This window comes from Oryzias melastigma, linkage group LG12 (assembly GCF_002922805.2).
Source record: "Oryzias melastigma strain HK-1 linkage group LG12, ASM292280v2, whole genome shotgun sequence".
Classification (NCBI taxonomy): domain Eukaryota; kingdom Metazoa; phylum Chordata; class Actinopteri; order Beloniformes; family Adrianichthyidae; genus Oryzias; species Oryzias melastigma.
Window position 1 is genome coordinate 25,779,823 of NC_050523.1, and position 20,188 is coordinate 25,800,010.

The 20,188-nt window shown below is 39.6% G+C and overlaps 1 protein-coding gene across 2 annotated transcripts in view; it reads right to left on the bottom strand.

Annotated features, from left to right (window-relative positions):
- dcc (DCC netrin 1 receptor) overlaps positions 1 to 20,188 on the bottom strand; it is a 309,299-nt gene that overhangs the window by 148,865 nt on the left and 140,246 nt on the right. For both annotated transcript variants that reach the window (XM_036214404.1, XM_036214403.1), the window contains exons 6-7: positions 6,353 to 6,507; positions 4,331 to 4,451 (exon numbers count right to left, since the gene is read on the bottom strand). In XM_036214404.1, the coding sequence (XP_036070297.1) occupies positions 4,331 to 4,451; positions 6,353 to 6,507 (276 nt within the window). The remainder of the gene's footprint in view (positions 1 to 4,330; positions 4,452 to 6,352; positions 6,508 to 20,188) is intronic.

Below are 20,188 nucleotides of genomic sequence, written 5' to 3' on the forward strand. Positions count from 1 at the left end.
AGTTTTATATAAGTAATAAATATTCGTTAAAGGGGAGAGCCTGTTTAAAACTAATTGTTAATTTTTGGAGCAGAAGTGAAAAATATTGATGACTGTAAAAAACAGGAAAGAGAAAAAGAAAGAAAAGCAAAAATAAATCGAAGCATACTTCCAAATACCACATGTGAACTTCCTCTGTCAGCAAGATGCATGATGCAGAAGCCCTGCAGCGTTGGGTCTCAATCTAAAAATGTCTGATATGACCCAACTATGCACAGTAAACCAGTCTGTTTAACATCACCTTTATTTAGAAAATTCTACAGACAAATCCCCCCTCCGCCCTTCTCACTGAGTCACAGCAGTAGGAGAGTGACTGCAGACCAAACAGCTTAAAAGTGTTTCCTAATTTCAAATACAAATATCTTATGTGTTCACACCAGCACAGATAAAATGATTTGAAATGTTCCATTTGAAGTTGATGTTCTAATGCTGCATTCACACCGGATTTCGTGCAGCAAGAGTGTCAAGTTTCAATATTAAGTCAATGTACAGATGGGATCTGAGGCCTTGAAGCCCAGAGTCCAGCACAGCTAGTGAGGTTCTGCGGCTCAGACTGCCGGTCTCTGCACTGCAGCTCTCTATGCTGGCCCGCTGGCGGGTGGTCATCTGACATGATTGCCCTAGCTCCATGGGTTTTTATTTTCATCAGGATAACAAAAACATCCTCCAGTTTGATTTTACTGCTCTCCTCTCAGGTTAATGCTCAAACTGGGCCACAGACAGACAGAAGGAACAGCCATAGGATTGAAGGACACCGCACAGGGAGACTGAAAGATCTGGTGAACACAGACACAGCAATGTGCTTGGCGGCACCTCTGTAGAGCTCTTCAACGTTTGTGCTCTCTTATGGGGTCCAGTTGACCCCACCCTCATATTGATGTATGATCCCTCCCATGACAAAGGTTGACAGGGTTTTATGTCTGCTATGGACACCAGTGAAGATAAAAAAAAAATCACTGAAAAGATTACCCCATTTTTAATGTAAACATGCCTAGGATAGCATAAAGGTTAAAACATACAAACCCAAGCTACCCGCTCAACTTTATCCATGTTTTCCATAAACAAATGAAGTCTAGAAAAAAACCTTTGTTTTAAGACTTTATTGCGCAGAGAAAACTTTTTCTGTAACGACATTTGTTGAGCTCCATGTGGAAAAAGAGAATAAGCAGAGAAGGTGGAACTAAGACGGGGTAGTTTTCAAGATGAAACAGCGTTGAAGGACTGACCTCACAGAATGTTTGGTTTGAAATCTGGACGTTGTTCCTCTCCCTTGATATTAAATCAAACTAAGTCAAACGACGATCATAATCATTTGATTTTGCCAATAAATGACTGCAAATGTGGTGCAATGAAAGGAACTTGAAGACATTCAAAAACCTGATTTTCTTAAAATGGGAAGTTAAAGAGACTCAAGAAAAATGTTTATTATTGCAACAGTTTTGTCAATTCTAGCTTTGAAAATGTAAAAAAACAAACAGTGAGTCAGCATTTTTTACACTCAAAACCCTCTGTGTGTTTTATTTTTTACCTGCACACACTTGACAATCCCTGGCTGTTTGTGGGTGGAAAGCTTCTGAGTGGATATTATTCCTGCAAAGGAGGCATTAAACTGTAGGCATAAGGCATTCTGCTGTATTTAGACGTCTCAATCAACATGTGTTCTCGTTTAATGAAACTGCCTGATGTCATTAAAGTTTGAGCTGTGGTGAAATGTTTTCCAGCACAGGAAACTGAGGTTGTTGATAAAAATCACAACAAAATCACTGAGTACTTTGTGTGCATGTGTGTTGCCTGCCAGAGCTGAGCTAGTGTCAGAAGTCATTCCAAAAGATCAAGAGGCCTGGCATTTTCAAGGGTAACAAGGTGGCAGGCTGACAGTCACGCACACATTTCACGTGCTCACACACTGCTGTGATTTCTCGTGGGAATGTCTGATTGGCCATGCTGAGCCTGCTGGGATGTGTGGTTCCCGTGGTGATAGTAACCAAGTGATAACACCAACCATCTGACCCTCTAAATGTGTATGTGCTGCCATCTGTGCTGCTGGCTCAGGGGAGGAGAACATGCTGAACGGTGATTAAAGCAGAGACAGAAAGAGAAAGAACAAAGCAAAGACAGTCAGGGATGAAGAGAGACCATCCTCCATGAGGGAGCTCAGATAGCACTCAAACACACACAACAGGTTCTTCATAACCTGTCCCGCCTGGTTCACACTGGACGGGAAAGCACCACGAACCAGCGCACAACAGAGGTCGCTTCCACTCGGCGCCATTGTTAGCCTATGGTGTGGTTCACACCAGGCGTGGAGCGCCGCGGTCCTCCACAGAAGGCGCACGCCATGCAACGCATCGTTTCGCCATGAAAAAAAAAAAAAAAACCTCTAGCAGAAACGCCTGTCGACCGTCACAGAAAAATTCACATTTGATGTGAATTGCAGGAGAGAGCGGACGACGCGTGAACTCGGCTCCGTGCTGCTTCACGGCGCTTTCACGTCAAGTGTGAACCTAGTGTTGTTCTGCAGTCATACATGTGCAGTCATGTTAAAGTTTAGTCAGGTTTTAGCTGCAACAAACATCAGGATCAAAGAAGAGGTCAGAAACAGAGTGAAAACTAAAAGCGCCTCAGCCAGTTCAGTTCAACTTGAACCTAACCTTAGCCGACCAGTTAAACTATGCAGCAGAATGGAGACGTGTGACTTTGTTTAGATTCAGTCTTTATTCTGGCTAACCCTTCAACACTAGAGCTCCAGTGTTTATGTTCTTTGATCTACTGTAATTTTTCAACCGTTAACACGAACAACATAAGAAGAAAAGTGACAATGCGGGAGCTTTTCTCCTGCAGAATGTACTGGAATTATTACGTTGATCGTGTTAAAAAGTTACAGCTTGTTAAAGATTTTGTGTTTAAGTGTCACTGGCTGTTAAAGGGTTAAGCTGAAGTGAATAAAGAAAGCTAATACTTTAGCTGGCTATCAGATTCAGTGTTTCAATTTCAGCATCTTCAGCAGCCAAATTCATCTTACAGCATTCACACTAGCATTATTGCTGGTAATGCTGTATATCTAGATCATAATTATTTTAAAAAGTTACAGTTTTAAAGTTTTAAAATATAGTTTCAGAGTGTTCAATAAATGTTTATCCTGTTTGGCGAGTTTGGAATTTTGGCCACCTGTGCAATTGAGTTTGACACTCTTGTTCTAGAGTGTTTGCTTTTGCGGGCGGGGGCGGGGGGGTAGTTTGTTGGTTTGTTTGTTTATTCCAGTGGTACCATGTGACTCTGGCTGAGAACTGGGAGATGTAAAAGCACATGTGCAGGCTCCTGTCACTGCATCCTCTGTGTCCCACAGGGTTATCCAGACATCACATCAACACAATTTCCCTGAGGAAGTACCCAGGGGCTCACTTCCCTTACAGCTTTTTCATTTACATCCACAAAACACCTACAAACTCCCACACAGAGCCACAGCTGGGGGCGCTTTAAGTGCTCAGAATGCGTTGTGCTGACTCAGGGATTCTATTGAAAAGCTTAGTGTTTGTGTCTGTGTGTGCGAGTCTGTCTGTAGCAACTGCTGTCACCCCACATGCCTACAGGATTTTAACCCAAACACAATCAACAGCACAACAAACAACCACTGTGCCAAAGCTAGCTAGCCTGGTGTTCTCTCAGCTGCGACTTTAATCTGATTACTGAGAAACAGAAAAAAGCAGATCAAATATCCAGCTCCCCTTAAAGTGAACAAAAGCTTTACAACAAGAAGCACGCTAAGCAGAAAGTCCTGACAACTTACAGATGCAAACAAGCGCGGATGGAATACGCCTGCTAATGCAGGGGGATAAGTTCAAATTCTGACTGCAGTTTGCACGAATGGCTGTTCTAGACACAATTACTGTTGCATGCAAATGTGTTTAGATGAGACATGTAGGTTTATTAAAGAAATCTATCTTTGATATTCAACTCTAAGACTGTCCCATAAAAGTATTGGCAGCAGATGTATTTTAGGTAAAATAAAAAAGCAGAGCAGTTTTACCTTTCCATTAGGTGTTCATTCTTAGATGGGCTATAACTGGAATGAGTAAATTATAAATGCAAGTTGGTGTCAAATGTTTTAAAATAATAATAAAAAGTTGGATGACCTTCAAAACTTGGGACACATACACTTCATTTTACACATTTTTTTCCATTGCTGAAAGAAAAACGTGTTCCTACAGAGTTACGGAGGCAGGTTGATTGTGTTTGGTTTGTGTCATTGCTGAGTGCATCCATACACGTGGGTGTTTGTGTGTGTTCATACCTGGCTCTCGGAGCAGCAGCTGAGCCATAGCCTGCGCGCTACCGGCAGAGTTCTCAGCAACACACTGATAAAATCCTTCATCAGACTTCACCAAACCCAAAATCTGCAGGTTGCTCCCGTCCTGAAAGACAACAACTGCATGTCAAAAACACACCTGAAATCTAGGTCTGCCTTTGACTGTGTAGGCGACTGGCACAACGTGAACATCCAGAAAAAACTGAGAAAAGCAGCAGTGAACAGTGATAAAGAGATTTATCAGATTACTAAACAGCGGGAAGATCTTCACTTCACGCTGGTCACAGTGCAACACTCATTACTGCAACCAGCTTTCAGTAATTATTTTACAATTCACTTACTAAATATTTTTATCATCTCTGTCAGCTGGAAATGAAACCCACTTTTTAAATGGTTCGATCAAAAAGATTAGTCGTGTGTGTGCAACGATGCAGCTTTACCAAAAGGCTTAAAGTGAAAAAGAGCTGAGAACTGTGGGAAAATGTAACTGCACACACTTAATGGAAGATAAAACATTAGACCACATGTGTCAAAGTCAAGGCCCGGGGGCCGGATCCGGCCCTCCGAGTAATTCTATCCGGCCCTCCAGATCATTTTATTGTTATTATTGACCCAATGTTATCTTGCGCTTATTTCTAACTTGTATAATTTTGACAAAATATATTTCATGCAGAGTAAAATATTGGAAGTTATTTAAGGTTTAATTTAATTAATTCTGGAATAATATTCCTGTATTTTTTATTCATATTTAAGTTAAAAATGTATGGTTCTAAAGGTTTAAAAATTGTCATTTTGCTAGCTTTTTGGATAATTTTGGTATTTACGGAGATTGTTTAGGCTATTTTGGAGTTCAGCTAATATTTCAGCTACATGCTAGCTGTTTTGACTAATTTAGGCTTTTTTCATTTTTTTTTTTTATATATTTTGAAGTTTAGCAAATTTTTTCAGCTACATGCTGGCTGTTTTGGCTAACCTAAGCTATTTCTTTAGGCTAATTTAGCATTTATCTAATATTTTAGCTTGCTATCAGCTTCAAAGTTTTCAGCTATCAGCTTCAGCATTTTTAGTTATCAATTTCAGCATCTTCAGCTGCCAAATTCCTCTTACAGCATTCACACTAGCATTATTGCAGATAATGCTTCATATCTAGTTCATAATTATGTTAAAAAGTTACAGTTTTAAAGTTCTAAAAATGTAGTTTTAGAATGTTCAATAAATGTTTATCATGTTCGTCCCACGACCTATGGTGGGTTTTGGATTTTTGGCCCCTCGTGTGATTGAGTTTGACACTCCTGCTTTAGGCCAATAATGTAGAGAATTGGAGTCACCTCAACAGTAACTATCCATCCATCCATTTTCTTAACCGCTTTGTCCCTTTCGGGGTCGCGGAGTGCCGGAGCCTATCCCGGCTACTGAAGGGCGAAGGCGGGGTACACCCTGGACAGGTCGCCAGTCTGTCTCAGGGCCTCAATCACACACCCATTCACTCTCACATCCACACCTAGGGGCAATTTAGAGTCACCAATGAACCTATGAAGCATGTTTTTGGACGGTGGGAGGAAGCCGGAGTCCCCGGTGAAAACCCACGCATGCACGGGGAGAACATGCAAACTCCACACAGAAAGGTCCCAGCCGGGAGTCGAACCGGGGCCTTCTCGCTGTGAGGCAAGAGCGCTAACCACTGCGCCACCGTGCAGCCCCCCTGCCTTTTTATTATTCATAATTATGTTAAAAAGTTACAGGTTTAAAGTTTTATAAATGTAGTTTTAGTGTTCAATAAATGTTTATCCTGTTCAGCCCGTGACCTAAGGTGTGTTTTGGATTTTGGCACCTGGTATGATTGAGTTTGACACTCCTGCTTTAGGCCAATAATATAGAGAATTTGAGTCACCTCAACAGTAACTAATCAGCGAAAAATTCTTCTTATGGGCAACCTGAATCCAACATTGCTTAAGGATCCTTTATTTTAAAAATACATGATATATATTTCCATTCAGCATGACCCACCACTATTTGAAAGTAATCACTTGGGATGACTTCTTCCCCGTTCTTCATCCAGCGGATAGTCGGCAGCGGATTTCCTGTGACGGCGCATTCCAGCTCGATGTCGGTTGACTCGTAGGCATAGGTGTTGGTTGGATAGTTCAAGAACTGTGGCGGAACTGAAAAAGGACCAACGATAATATTAAAGTCAGTCTGAGGTTTGCCTGAATACTGCATTAGTGAGGTTACTCAGCAGGTTCAGTTAATTAGGCAGCAAGCTATCACATATAATCCAGAAGTTATTGCTAGAGAAGGAATGTGTTGGAGCTCATTAGCTTCAGTCGATCCTTACCCAGTCAACTGTTCAAACTGCAGTTTTTCAGGGTTAGTTTTGTTTTGAACACAACAGGCAGACATATTAGCTAACATTCATTTTCAGGAAGGACAGTGTTACAGAGTGTGGTTTACTCCTGTGAATGACAAAAACGGTGCCATCTGAACTGCTACTAGGGAAAACTAGCAATACTAAAAAATAAACCAAAGCAGTAGGGAAGAAATACATTCAATCCAGTCAGTTCAAAATGTTAGTCCCAATCTAATCATCCTTTCATCTATTTTCAAAGTGTTCCCAGTAGTCTTTAATTAGGATGACGCTGTTTTTAGACAAACTCAACAAAACTTTCTAGGACTTAGTTTCTGCAGATCGGCAGGAGTTCATTAGAAATTCCCCTCTGAGTTGTGTGATAACAAAGAGATTGGGGACCGCTGGTTTAGAAAATATGTTGAGAAGACTAAACCTCTGAGTTGTGTTGCACCCTGACGTTCCATCATCCCTTTTTACACTCTCCTGCTAGCTTACAGCCCCAACCTAACATTACTGTTGCAACAAAAGCAGGGAGCAATATCGGAGCTATCCAGCCGTTATAATTGTTCCATAAAGACTCAAAGTCCTGTAAAAGGCTGTTTGCTGGGACATTACTCACTTAGTCACGTGACCTACAAAATTATCACCACTGGATCAGAATCTCGTTTTGAAGCTAATCAGTCACAGCAGTTTCAGCTGCTGAGATGCAAATATCACTGGCAGAAGAGCAACTCCAACTAGTATTGGGTCAAATTGAGTTGTAACGAGAATGGCAGGAAGGTGAAGCTGCCATGTTCCAGCTCTGTTGTTTTCTTGGAACATGCAGCGATGCTCATGACTGTGAGAGCAGAGATGAGGCAGAAGACATTTTTAGCCTCAGCAGAGACAAGGATGAGGCCTGAAGGGACCTGTGCTGCACCCAGAGCTATAATGCTGCTGTCAGCTCTCCGAGAGAATCAAAATTCCCCTCGTCAGCAAACGCACGCACAAACACACACAAAAACAGCACACAAACACACGAGAAGCCCAGTAACTGTCAGAATGCTCGCATACATGATGTCACTGCAGCCAGGAACACAGAAACCCTCAACTGCTACAAATGACTGCAATCAGTCATTTGTTGTCTGTTTTTTTTTTTTAAGAAGAAGAAAATATATTTTTAAGTTTTATTAAGAATAAAACATGGAAGAAAAGGATTTTCAAACTTTGTAGCTGGTGGAGGAAAAAGAGAGACTAGATGTTTGTAAAAAGGTGTTGTCCTGCAACTACTATCAATATATCATTATGTAGAGGTGTAACTTTATCACTGCAGTATCGCTCTAATTAAGAGCCAATGATTTCCTTTTAAGTACAAACAGCTGCATCAAACAAACTGCATTCTGAGACAAACAACAAAGCCTATAACTCGAATTCCAGGAATTACTCATGAGACACTGAGAGGAGGAGACACAGGAGAGCCATTCCACAGCAATCAACTCCTTCTTCACATCCTGCTAAAAGAAAAGCAGTGCAGTTCTTTTTTTGTCCACTAAAATCACCTTCAGAAAAAATGAAGTGAAGGAGGACTTTTGTCATTTTTCCTCGTTAAGTTGACAAGGCTTTAGAAAGGGGTCAAGCTGTGTGCGAACCAAAAATCAACTCTGCAGATTACTGCTTTGTTCTGATGATGTCTGCAGCAGGAGACGGCACATGTACTGAAGGAGAAGCCCAGAACAATTTAACAAACACCAAACTCACAAGGAAGCTATAGTTAAGAACATGACAAAAGCACGAACTGGGACAACAGAAAGACTTTGGCCTGGGTTAGGGTTAACAAGGGTTAGGTTAACAAGGGTTAGGTTAACAAACCCATTAAGTAAAACCTCTTACGTGTCATAAAACAGACGTTTTTGTGTCTAACATTTTCTACACATCACAAGATAAATGCAATAATAAAGGGCCTGCAAGTAATCAAAAATAACTCCAGGTGTTTTAATAAAGTCTCCCTATGACAATTTATTTTATTTAAAAAAACGTTCCCAGTAATGTTTTAATTATGAAGTTTCTAATCAAAATCCCACAACCTAAATGTCTTAAAAAGACATTTTTCATGTTATTCTGAAGCCTCTGTTTCCAAAATCTCTTCTGAGGGGGCGTGGCTTTTGGAGCTCCACCCCTGATCCCCCCTGTCTGATTATGATAGCTCTGTGTCTCACTAGCATAAATCTTCCCGCTGCTACATAAAAACATCCATCAATCTGGGTAATGTCCAGCCGTATGGTTCTGATCCGGATGTCAGCTGGACGAGGAAGTGAAGATCTTCATGGACAGAACTTCCTCCAAAATCCTGATTCTTTCTCCTTCCAGTTCACCAAAGACTCTTTTAGCTAATTCTCCAATGTTTATTGACTGTGATCAATACATTCAATCATTGGTTTCTCAGAGTTCTTGATAAAATAATCAAAGCTAACATCAAAATGCTCTTTCATTGATTTACAATCCTTTCCAACTGCGGTCAAATGAGCCGCCGTTCACATTTCCGTGGTCACATCAAGAAGCTCCGTGGAGTCTGGTGGAGATTTTCCAGCGTTCTCAGTCCTGCTACCGTAAGTATTGGATGAAACTCACACCAAAAATCCAGTGATGCTGATTTGACCACAGAAATGTGAACGGCGGCTCATTTGACTGCAGTCAATGTGAAGATACCATCTTCTCTTCTCCAGAACCTGAACTAGACACTAGGAACAGATGAGGGTTTAGTGCATGTGCAGCAGAGCTGTTGATGGAAAGAAGATCATTCATTCAAACAGAGTCTGTCCAAGACACTTTGATTGATTTAAAAGGAGAAATACTCAGAAATGTAAAAACAACATGATTTCTGATTACATTTGTTCTCTTTCAGAAGAAAAATGACAAACAGACATGTTAGAAACTCTAAAAACAGGATTTTCATCTTTAACCAGCTTTAACTAAACACGTTAGGTTTACAGATATTTGCTTTAGTGCCAGTATTTCCAATAACACAGTTTAAATTAAACACCGTTTATAACGGCCTTACGGTTTTACAGGGTCATCTAATTAACTACTGATTTTAATGTTACAACTCTGGTACCTTTACTGAAAGTTTAATGTCATCTTGATTACAGGACATTTTTCTTTAAAGCTCATCTGTGCTTCATTGTTAAATTTAAGACATTTCCTCTCCTATCTGAGAGACTTCCTGAATTGAACATGGGAGAGAGATGGTTTTTATTCGCTCCTCAGAGAAAGGAGTTGGGTGGTTATTGACCAAAACAAAGAACTGAATGGTTTCAGGTCACATAGACCTGGGAGTTCATTGAAAGCCATGCTGGGGGTTGTTATGAGTCATTATAGAAGTCCTATTGTGAATACATTGTTGGGAGAAATTAGATCAAAATGCTCCATAAAAGGGACATCCTCCTCTTCTTAGCAAGCTTAATTCTCCCCTTAATCCTCTAAATCTACAAACTTTCTCCTGCCAGAGCTCTCCTTCAAACACTGAGCCCGTTAAAGTTGTTCAAGTGAAAGGTGTGCACTCCTCGCATGTCCCTCGTACACAGCCTGCATGAGAGGGCCAAAATCCTACTGCAGTGTGGGCAAACCTGGTGAAAACCTACAGAAAATATTTGGAAAACATGGATTTTCTCAGGTTTTCAAATACTTATTTGCAGCAGTAAAATACAAATATATATTTTTTTTAATTCATACAATTTGAAAGATATTTTTTCTCATATCAAATGATGTCTTTACATACTTATTTGCTTCACTGCATCTAAGCCAGTGGCTGGGAGTTATACCAAGACACAGGTCCAGGACTCTTCCTGCAACTTCCCTCGTGTACATGTTAGCCACAATAGAGAGACTGGGAGACCATGACAGTATCTCTGCCTTTAAAAATCCTGTCTAAACTGGAGTCTAAACTGGAGGGAGAGAACAGTCTCTGCCTCGGAACCAGCAACTTTTCGCTGGCTGTTGATAAAGAAATAAATACTGAAGGTTATATGAAAGTACATGTTGATATGACATAATGCTCATTTCAGTTGACCTGTGAAAACTGTTTAGGAAATTAAAATTTTGACAGACTTTTTTTTTTACAAAAATGCATTGTTACTTTTCCTGGAAACAAGTCTTCTTCTTCTCTCACTTTCGGCTTATCCCTTTCGGGGTCGCCACAGCGTAACAGCACCCACTGTTTGGCATCAGTGATTTGGCAGAGTTTTTACGCCGGATGCCCTTCCTGACACAACCCTGTACTTGAGGGGCACAGGGACCCAGTTAGGCAGCAGCATCAAGGGTCTTATCTAAGGACCCAATCTGGGTGGGGATCAGTGGACAACCCTGGAATCGAACCCAGGGCTCCTGAGTACCAGCCCTTCACCTAGCCCACTGAGACACCCAGCCGCCTACTTTTCCTGGAAACAAGCAACTAACTTAAATCAGTTACGAAGTCAAGTACTATTTGGATTAGATGGTGAGTAACTACAGTAACAACTTATGTTTCAAGTGTCGTTTCCAACACTGTTAGATGTTCGAGTTGAATCTGCAGCATTTCACTCACTTTAGCCTCTTGAGTCCCAACATCCACATGCATGGACATCACATTTAGGATTTGATTACCACAGTAGTTAGTTCTTCTTAATTGGAGCCCTGTGAATACATGTATAAAGGGTTAGCTCAAGCCTTTGCTCGGGTCTGGAGAGGTTAATGATGTTTGAGAATGGTTCTAAATGAGGGGTTTTCTGTGGTCGTGTTTAGGCAGAATCACTTAGCATGAAATAGATTGGAAGTTCTCTGAGAAAACCGAATGCGGACAAGACATCTGAACTCCTCAGCACTTTCTTTTGATTACTTTAGAGTATAAGTGCCTGCCAAATGATTATTGAGCCATTTGGTTGTTCGGAGAATTTCGTCAGCATTTATTGATTGCTTGGACTCATGTTTTATTTTTTTCTGAAAATATCAGATCAAACATGGTTTCTCTGGTTTTAAAAGTTTCATTTTTGTTCTACATTTTTATGTTTTCTGGAAGTTATTTCCCCTTTTCTACGATGTAAACAACTAAATTACTTTATTAATATTCCGCTTCCCTCTCATATTGGCCGACAGCAGGCATTTATATGATAATGAGATCCAGCTACAACGGGCTGACCTCAACCAGACACAACAAGTCTGACTTCACTGTGTCTGGGATTGCATGGCTTATCACCGAGAACTGATTGTTTCTAACTTTGTTTCAAACAATGGGAGTCAATGCAGAAAAGGAGAAAAGAACTACTATCTCACACTGTCTTTCACTCTCTTCATGCGCACACACAGACAGTATCAGTGATGCTGTGTCTCTGTAGCTGCACCTAATAACTTCTACTCCGTATTCAAATGGAAATCAGCTCCATCATTCATTTCAATGAACATCTGCTGTGTGTGTGCATGGATTTGTGTACCTGTGTGCCACGAAAGCGTTCAGTGAAGGACACTCACACACAGACACAGCTTCAGAGGCACACACACACTCTGACACTGACTGTGGAGTAAAGTCATTTTGTGTGAATGCTCACTTCATTCCAAGCTTTTTAAATTTGCACTTAACCACTGGCAAAAACTATTAGTCATTAAGTATTTCCCCAGAGACCACATTCATGTGCACGCACCCCTGCGTGTGCACATGAAGCTCACACACACACATGCACACACCTTAGTGAACATAATGTCTCAGAGAATAAATGGGTTGTAAAGCCCCTATCGTTCAAGAGTGAAGGACTAACATTACACGTTGACCATTACAGGCTTTAACTCAACTAGATGTGAATGTGTCCCATAACAATTTAGACTGATGTATTTAAATGCTCCAGGAAGGAAAACATGAATTTTCTTGACTGCTTAGACCTTGTTAGAACTCGTTATATAATGTGCAGCATTACATTAACCTCAGAATCATAAACTAATGGTTCGATTCAATGCAGTCAAACCGGGTCTCGTGACATGCTTTGAAGGTCAGGGGGATTTCATTTTGAAGGCTGACAGTGGACGTTAGGTGATTTTAGCAAAGACAGTCGATCATATTTAGTCAAGAGAGTGATGCTTGAAGGCTGAGAGGAGGAGCTCACCTGTCAAAGAGTATTACATTATTACGATATTTACCAGGGAAGTATTTCTGACTACAGGAAGTGATATATTTAACAGCCACTGATGTGTAAAATGTTTTTATAATTGTTTTTTGGATGTCTGAAAGCCATCCACTACCACCAGTCAGTGCTAATGACTCCAACATCTCCGCTCTGCCCTGTTTTTATGTAAATGGTTCATAGAACGTTAGATTTGTGTGTTACTGGATTAGTATTAATAAACTATGTGGTCATTTTGATAATTCTTCCAAACTCAACTACTAAAAATCATGTTTTGAGTTTCAGTATGAGACTGATGCATTTTTACAACGCATCTGTAATTTTGGGTCATTCTATCTGGCCCTAAAGATCCTTTTGTTTTATTATTAATGGCCCGATGTTATCTTGCACTTATTTCTAAGTATAGATTTGACAAAATATATTTTTATGGACCATTTTGGCATTCATTACAATTTTTGTTACGTTTTTTTAGAGTTTAGCTAATATTTCAGCTACATGCAAGCTTTTATTTTTTTGCTAATTTAGGAATTTTTTTTTACGTTTTTTGGGGTGTTTTGGAGCTAGGCTAATATTTACACGCTAGCTGTTTTGGCTTTTGGCATTTAGCTCATATTTTAGCTAGCTATCAGCTTCAGTGTTTTTAGCTATTAATTTCAGCATCTTCAACAGCCAAATTCAGCTTACAGCATTCAGACTAGCATTATTGAAGGTAGTGCTATATATTTAGTTCATAATTGTGTTAAAAGTTTTGGTTTTTAAGATCTAAATATTTAGTTTTAGAGTGTTCAATAAATGTTTATCCGGTTCGGCCTGCGACCTAAGATGTGTTTTGGATTTTGGCTCCTTGTCTGATTGACTTTGACCCTCCTGAGTTAAGACATTAGTAGACATGTGACAGACCTAGCCAAACACTTGGACGTGCACTTGGTCACGGTTGACGGAACACATACATTGTTGACAAGCCCATATCATGCACTGCACACTAGTTTGTTCCGTTTACCAGGTGTATGGCACTGTGCAGCTAATCTCCACTATTGTGTTTTTGTCCAGCACCAAAAACAAAATGTTGTCAGAAAAACACGAGACACTTAGCAAAAATAGTTAGAATTCTCTAAAATACCAGAAACGGCTGTACAAGACAAAATAGCAAGTTCCTTTGTAAACAAACCTGCAGCTTTAAGCGAAATGATCTCCCTGAGCTTTTATTATTAATAATAATATTTTTAAGTGGCTCTTCTCTCTAAATTATCAAAGGTTTAAAAATTCAGAATTGATAGAACAGAAAAACTTAAATAGTTTTTATCCATGTATAAAACTCTTGGTTCCCGCCTGGCTCGCCCATGTGTCAAAATGCCCTTTGGTAAGACACCGAACACCCCATTGCTTCTGGTGGTTAAGGACTGGCACCAGAGTGCAGCAGCGGAGCCACAATCAGAGTGTGAATGTTTGTGTGAATGAGGCTGTGACTGTAAAGCACTTTGAGCTCTAAAGCAAGATAGAAAAGAGCTGAACACCATTTACCATTTCACGTGATATCATCACCTACAGGATCTCATAAGCCGCAGACCGCCAAGCAGCAGTGGTGTGAGCATGTAGAGCAGCGCGGTTTCACCACAGCGCGGGCACTTCTATAAAAACCCCCGCACCGTGGCACATTCAGCTCTGCTTCACCCTCTTTTAAGATGTTACGATAACAATGAGAATCTCTGGATATTATATGTCATGTTGCATCCCTAGCTTGATATGTAGCCAGCATTAATTCTTTTACCATGGATGAGGAATTAGCTAAAAACAATTTTTAGAAGCTCGTTTTTTTTTTTAATCAACAAATTCTATGTCTTGAAAATCAAATGCCCATTGTTTATAAGACTTGAATGCCTGCAGTACTTTCAGAAAATAATATATAAATATAATGTAGAATATATAACATTCTACATTAGCTTTGCAAAGTTCTATGGATATGAATAGGGTGAAAATGGGTCCCGGCTACAGTTTACAGTTGACACTTGTGGGCTGGCCGTGGTGCTTCAGTGGGACTCTGATTGATTTCAGTGATTTTTCATCAGTACCACATGCAGCTTTCTGTTCGTGCCACTCCACGACTGCAGTAAAATGTGTTTGGTGGGACTGGGGGATTAGAGGACGGGATAAACCATATAAGGCCTGCTCAAAGTCTCTGCCAGGGTAAAAGTAAAACTTTCGTTCCACCTTTTAAGGTGATTATTTTTCATATGTACTTGGATGAAAATATGAATCTACCATGATTTAGTCAGAGCTTTAGTCCCACTTCTCTGATCCTCTTCTGACCTGATGCCAAATGAACAAAGCAGAATCTTTCTGCACTGAATAATGGATGCTTCCTTTTAATCACAAAGGGAGCAAAGTGATAAAACTGCACAGACCACAAGATAAAAAAACCCACAAAGTCGTTAGTTTAAGAGCAGATGACAGACTTCATAAAACTCCACTCCTACAGGGAAAATACTTTCAGATTTACAAATGTAAAATATTACAACTTTGAGATGGGTTTCTCAGTGTTTATCTTTATTCCTCTTTTTAAGAGGATTTGTTCCTGTTTCTTTTGTTCCTTGTATGATCGCTGGTTGATTTAATAACCATTTTTATGCAATGATCAACACTGAGAACTGCAACACCAGCATGGATTCTAAAACTCAAGCGATAAACAGACTGCATGCATAAACTACTCTAGACCAATCACAGACTTTGATTTGACGTTCCTATAAACTGTATTGTGTTCCATTTTAAAGCAAGATTCATACCTACAGTATTTCAAAAGGTTTAACAGAGAAAATAATAACCTGCCCTGATCAAGTGATTCGCATTCATTTTTTGAACCAACAAATATTTTGTCCACATGTTCACGTCCCTGTATTTTTCTTTCAGCCTTCACTTCTAAATCAGGATTGTATAATAAGGCTTTGTGCTAAAATGGTTCTGCATCTCTTCTAAAGAGTTCTAACCGAAGGTTGAGGGACCTTCAGAAAAACATCTAAGGGAAACAGAGGCCTAATGCTATGCAGCCTCTGCTCGACTTTTATGCTTTGGGCAGCAGAATCAGCGTGCCAGGCAACATCTGACATAATCCCATCAAGCTATGCTAACAGCGTATCTCATCCTCACACATTGTGTGCTCCTCTGAGCTTTTCAACCACCAGTGTCACAGGAGCTCCAGGTTCTTTGATGCCATGTTTGGAGCAAACTCTTTCCAGAGCTGGATCAGAACCGGTGCAGAAGTGTTCCTGCAACGTTCTGAGTTATTTCTTTTTATGCCCGACAACCAGGAATGCCACATCTCTGTTTAAAATCGAATTGTATGATACACCATTGAAGCAAAAGGTGGTCAAAAGTTGCATCCTCCTGCATACCATTATGTTTATGTTAAAACTGTCAAACACACATGTGAGAGGAATGTGTTTATTGTTTTATAGTATTACGCCTGGCTCAGTATAAGCTAACACTAAGGTTTTTCTTCATTGTTATTGATGTATTTGCAATGTATATATACAGTATATATAAAGATTTGTTATACACAAATCCAGGGCTAAATTAACATTGCCAAACTGTTATTTGGCGGCTAGAAAAACTACTCTACTAGCCACTTCGTCAGGTGATGTGAGGCAGAGTACCTCATCTCTGACTAGGGGCTAAAACTCACAACCATGACTTTGAATTGTCTACCTTCCTTCTCCTTTTGTCCACAGCAAACCACCAGTCCATAGTCGGTTCAAACTTTTAATTCTGACTTTTTTCTGAAGATTTTAATTCAAATTCGCCATAGCACTAGGTGCATTCAGGGGCTGCATGGAATTTCCACACTTATTCGCTTTCACTTGGAGCTCGCTATTGCTGCATTCAGGAGAACTGATGGTAATCTCTAGCATTGGCTTACAATGACCTCAGTCAACACAAACACACTTGATTGTTGCTCCATGTCATTGATACTCTTTATAAATGACTCACAACTACAACACACTGGGCTGTAAGAACACACTAATGCAAAACGTTGCACTTTGTTCAATATGTGCATGTTTTTCTGTTCATTTTTAGAAAAAAAAAAACAGCAACAAAACATCCTTAAAGTAATTATTTTGTTGTTTGTCAGTGGTTTTAATTTTTATGAAAGCATTCAATTTAATTTTGTTTTGTTTTTTTGATGCAATACACTGCCATAAAAAACGATATCACAAAATTGTATCACAAATCATTGAAAAACAGAGTGTGAGCCACAAAGTTGACCACACTCACAACAAGAGCGTCCAGCAGGTCACTAACAGACTTCACTGCTCTGTGTCCCATATTGTCATCGGGACTGACTCACAAACAAAAGTAAACAGTTTGTAATGATCAAGATTTAAAGCTTCGCCTACGTTTTTTGTCTAATGCTCGTCGATAAAATTAGTTGCTGCTTTAAAGAAAGGTGTGTGTTCATAAGAAGGCTTAGAGATTGAGTTAAAATAACACAAGTGTAAACAACATTCAATTTATGTAATGTTGGAAAACCTGACATAAAACTACACTTTCAATTATTATTAGTGTTTTGTTTTACGAGACAATGATCATTAACTGAAACTTTATAAATAAAGGGAATAAGTGTTTTGCTTTAAATACTCAAATTATTTTTTAGAGAAATGTTGGGCTAGCAGAAATCTATTTTTTCTGGTAGACTTTGGATGTTACCGGCCACCCCGGCTAGTATCCAAAAAGGTTTATTTAGATCCCAACAAAAAAAAAAAATCATATTTTACACCAAAACAAAAATGTGACCCAAATATTGAGGTTAGAATAGAATCCTAGAGAAAGTGAATTGTTGTATTCCTACCATTCAGGGTAAACCCCGCCTTCACCCAACAACTGCTGGGTTAGCTCCAGTGTGGGCAAACACAGATGGGGCCACTAATTCAGCCCAAAGGTGAACCGTATGGGGCCCACATTGAAATGTTCGCTTGGAATGTGAATAACATTATTTAGCACATTTCAAAATGTGCAAACAAAAATGTAAACTTTCTATTAATTTTTGTTCCACTGCAAGTCAGGTTCCTGTCTGTAAAATCCCAAACTGTTCTTTTCAATCAGGTGTTAAGGAGAGTTTCATGTTTTGAAAGTCCAAAGCAGGTTCTCATTTCAAATGTCTTTTAGAAAAGTCAAAAGAAAAAAAAACACATAAAATATATAAATAAACTTTTAGATCAATTCAGTTCATACAATTTGCGTGAAATTAGTTCTGTTAACAAATTGCAGAGAAAACTTGTGAGTCTGATACTTTTCTGTCATCAAACTTTTGAAAAAAGGGTCAGCTGTGGTTTTTGGATTTCTTCTTCAGATGTGCTTTACAGCAGAGATGGACGTCCAGCTGCTTTCCATTGCAGCCCTTTAATGGGCAACAGCAGAGGTCATCATGACAGGATGACATAGTGGATATTTATAAAGTCTAATTAGCTCAGCATGTTTCTCACAATAGAGCCGGCCTGACCCAATTCCTGTCAGATCAGAGCAGCCGCCCTGCTGTGAGGTGCTGCCAAGGCAGAGACATCAAGGGCCAACATCACCTACCCTCCCATTAGGAGCTGTCTGTCCTATGGAACAGGTGAAGGCAGCATGATGGTAAGTGTGTCAGACAAACAAGCAGGACAGGAGGGCCAGGACACTGACAGACTGTGACATCCTGGTGAAAAGAACACCGGCTCAGAGAAAAAGTGCAGAGGAAGGCCAGAGGTCAGATCAGCTGCTGAGTTCACGTACAAACTACAGCCTGAGGCAGAGCAGTTCAGAGGTCATCTCCCTTTAAGATCACGCTGTAACAGGAACGCTTTAAGCAAATGACACATTCAGCAAACTGTAAAAGTAGAAATAGGCAGAACTTGAGGAGTAACGCAAAGTAATAAAGGCCATTTGTTGAGAAGAGTCTGTGTCTCATTCCTGCTTTGCAGCTTCTGTCTCAACTAAATCCTGCACAACTTTAGAATTCTACTGTGTGCATCATGACAATGAGAGATTAGTTTTTGAATTTGTTTTCCTTTTCATATCCAAGACTGTCAGTCCAATCTTACTCTGTGGAAAACAGCAAAGTAAAAGTGATTTCCACTGGACAGGCTGAGCATTACATCTATCGGGTGCATCAAACTGAAGAACAGCTTTAAGAAAACAAAAAAGACAAAAGAGTTTTTAGGATTGAGCACATTAGTCCTCCTAATCATCTCATATTGTGCTGGATTACAAAGTAGTTAATTTGTGAACCTCTGTTATGAATGAAATTCTAAATGAGTAGCAGCTCTCCTTTGGATTAACAGAGACGTATTAAACTTTTTCTGTGCATGATCTCAACTCTTTCATCTGCAACTGCTGAATAAACAGACTCAGCTGACACACTGAAACATGACACCTTCAGAGAAAAACAAACTTTACAAAAATGCAAATATGTGAGCACACCACATTAAATAACTCTGAGGAAAAGGTCTGAACCGTTTAATCAATTTATTTTGGGATCATTTCTCTAAAATAGACCAAAAGCTATAAATATTCAGAGAAATATCTTAACTTTCTGGATGTGTTTAAAAACTTTCCAGTGTGATCACTCGTTCAACTCCTCTCTGGTGCTAGAATGAACAATGACCTGCTCGATTCAAATAGTGAACTTTATGCAGTCCTGGATAAATCAGGCAGTAAGTGGGAACATCATGTTCTTTGATTTCTTCTGTGATCAGAACAATTTAGGCTTCCTTGCTGGGGGAAAGATTGCAGACATGCAGGTGAATGCCTTTGCAGCCAAAGATTACTAACATCCTGTTTCTGAGGATTTAAGGTGGAAGTTGTTTTTTCTTGCTTTTGCTTTGTACCCCTCAGAAAGCTATGTTCAACTCAGTCTTGAAATCAGCCGAAAGCTCAGATGAGTGTGGCTAAAATAATCTGATGGATTATCTCAGATAGAGATTGAAAACAGATTATTCCTGACTCATCTTTAATTTAATGTATTTCAACTCGAGCCCATTGCTATTCAGTTGTGCAGGTGTTTTTTTTTGCAAAATGAATACAACATAAAACTGCAACATTAACATTAAATAATGCCATGATATGGTCTAAACCCAGGTTTGTAAAGGTACAAATCAAAAACTGATCTAGTACTGAGAGGAACAGCAATAACTGACAATAACCAACAAGAATATGTGAAGATATGAAATCAATCAGGAAGTAAATAATCCGTTTCTCGTTACTTATGTCCGTTTCTCTTCCAGTTGTGTCTCTGCTGTCTTTACCTTTTTACGTACTATCACTGAATACATTAAAATGATTCAGTTTGATTTAACAACAAACAATAAAACAGTCCAAAAGACCCAAAATGACTGGTTTGAATCTCTG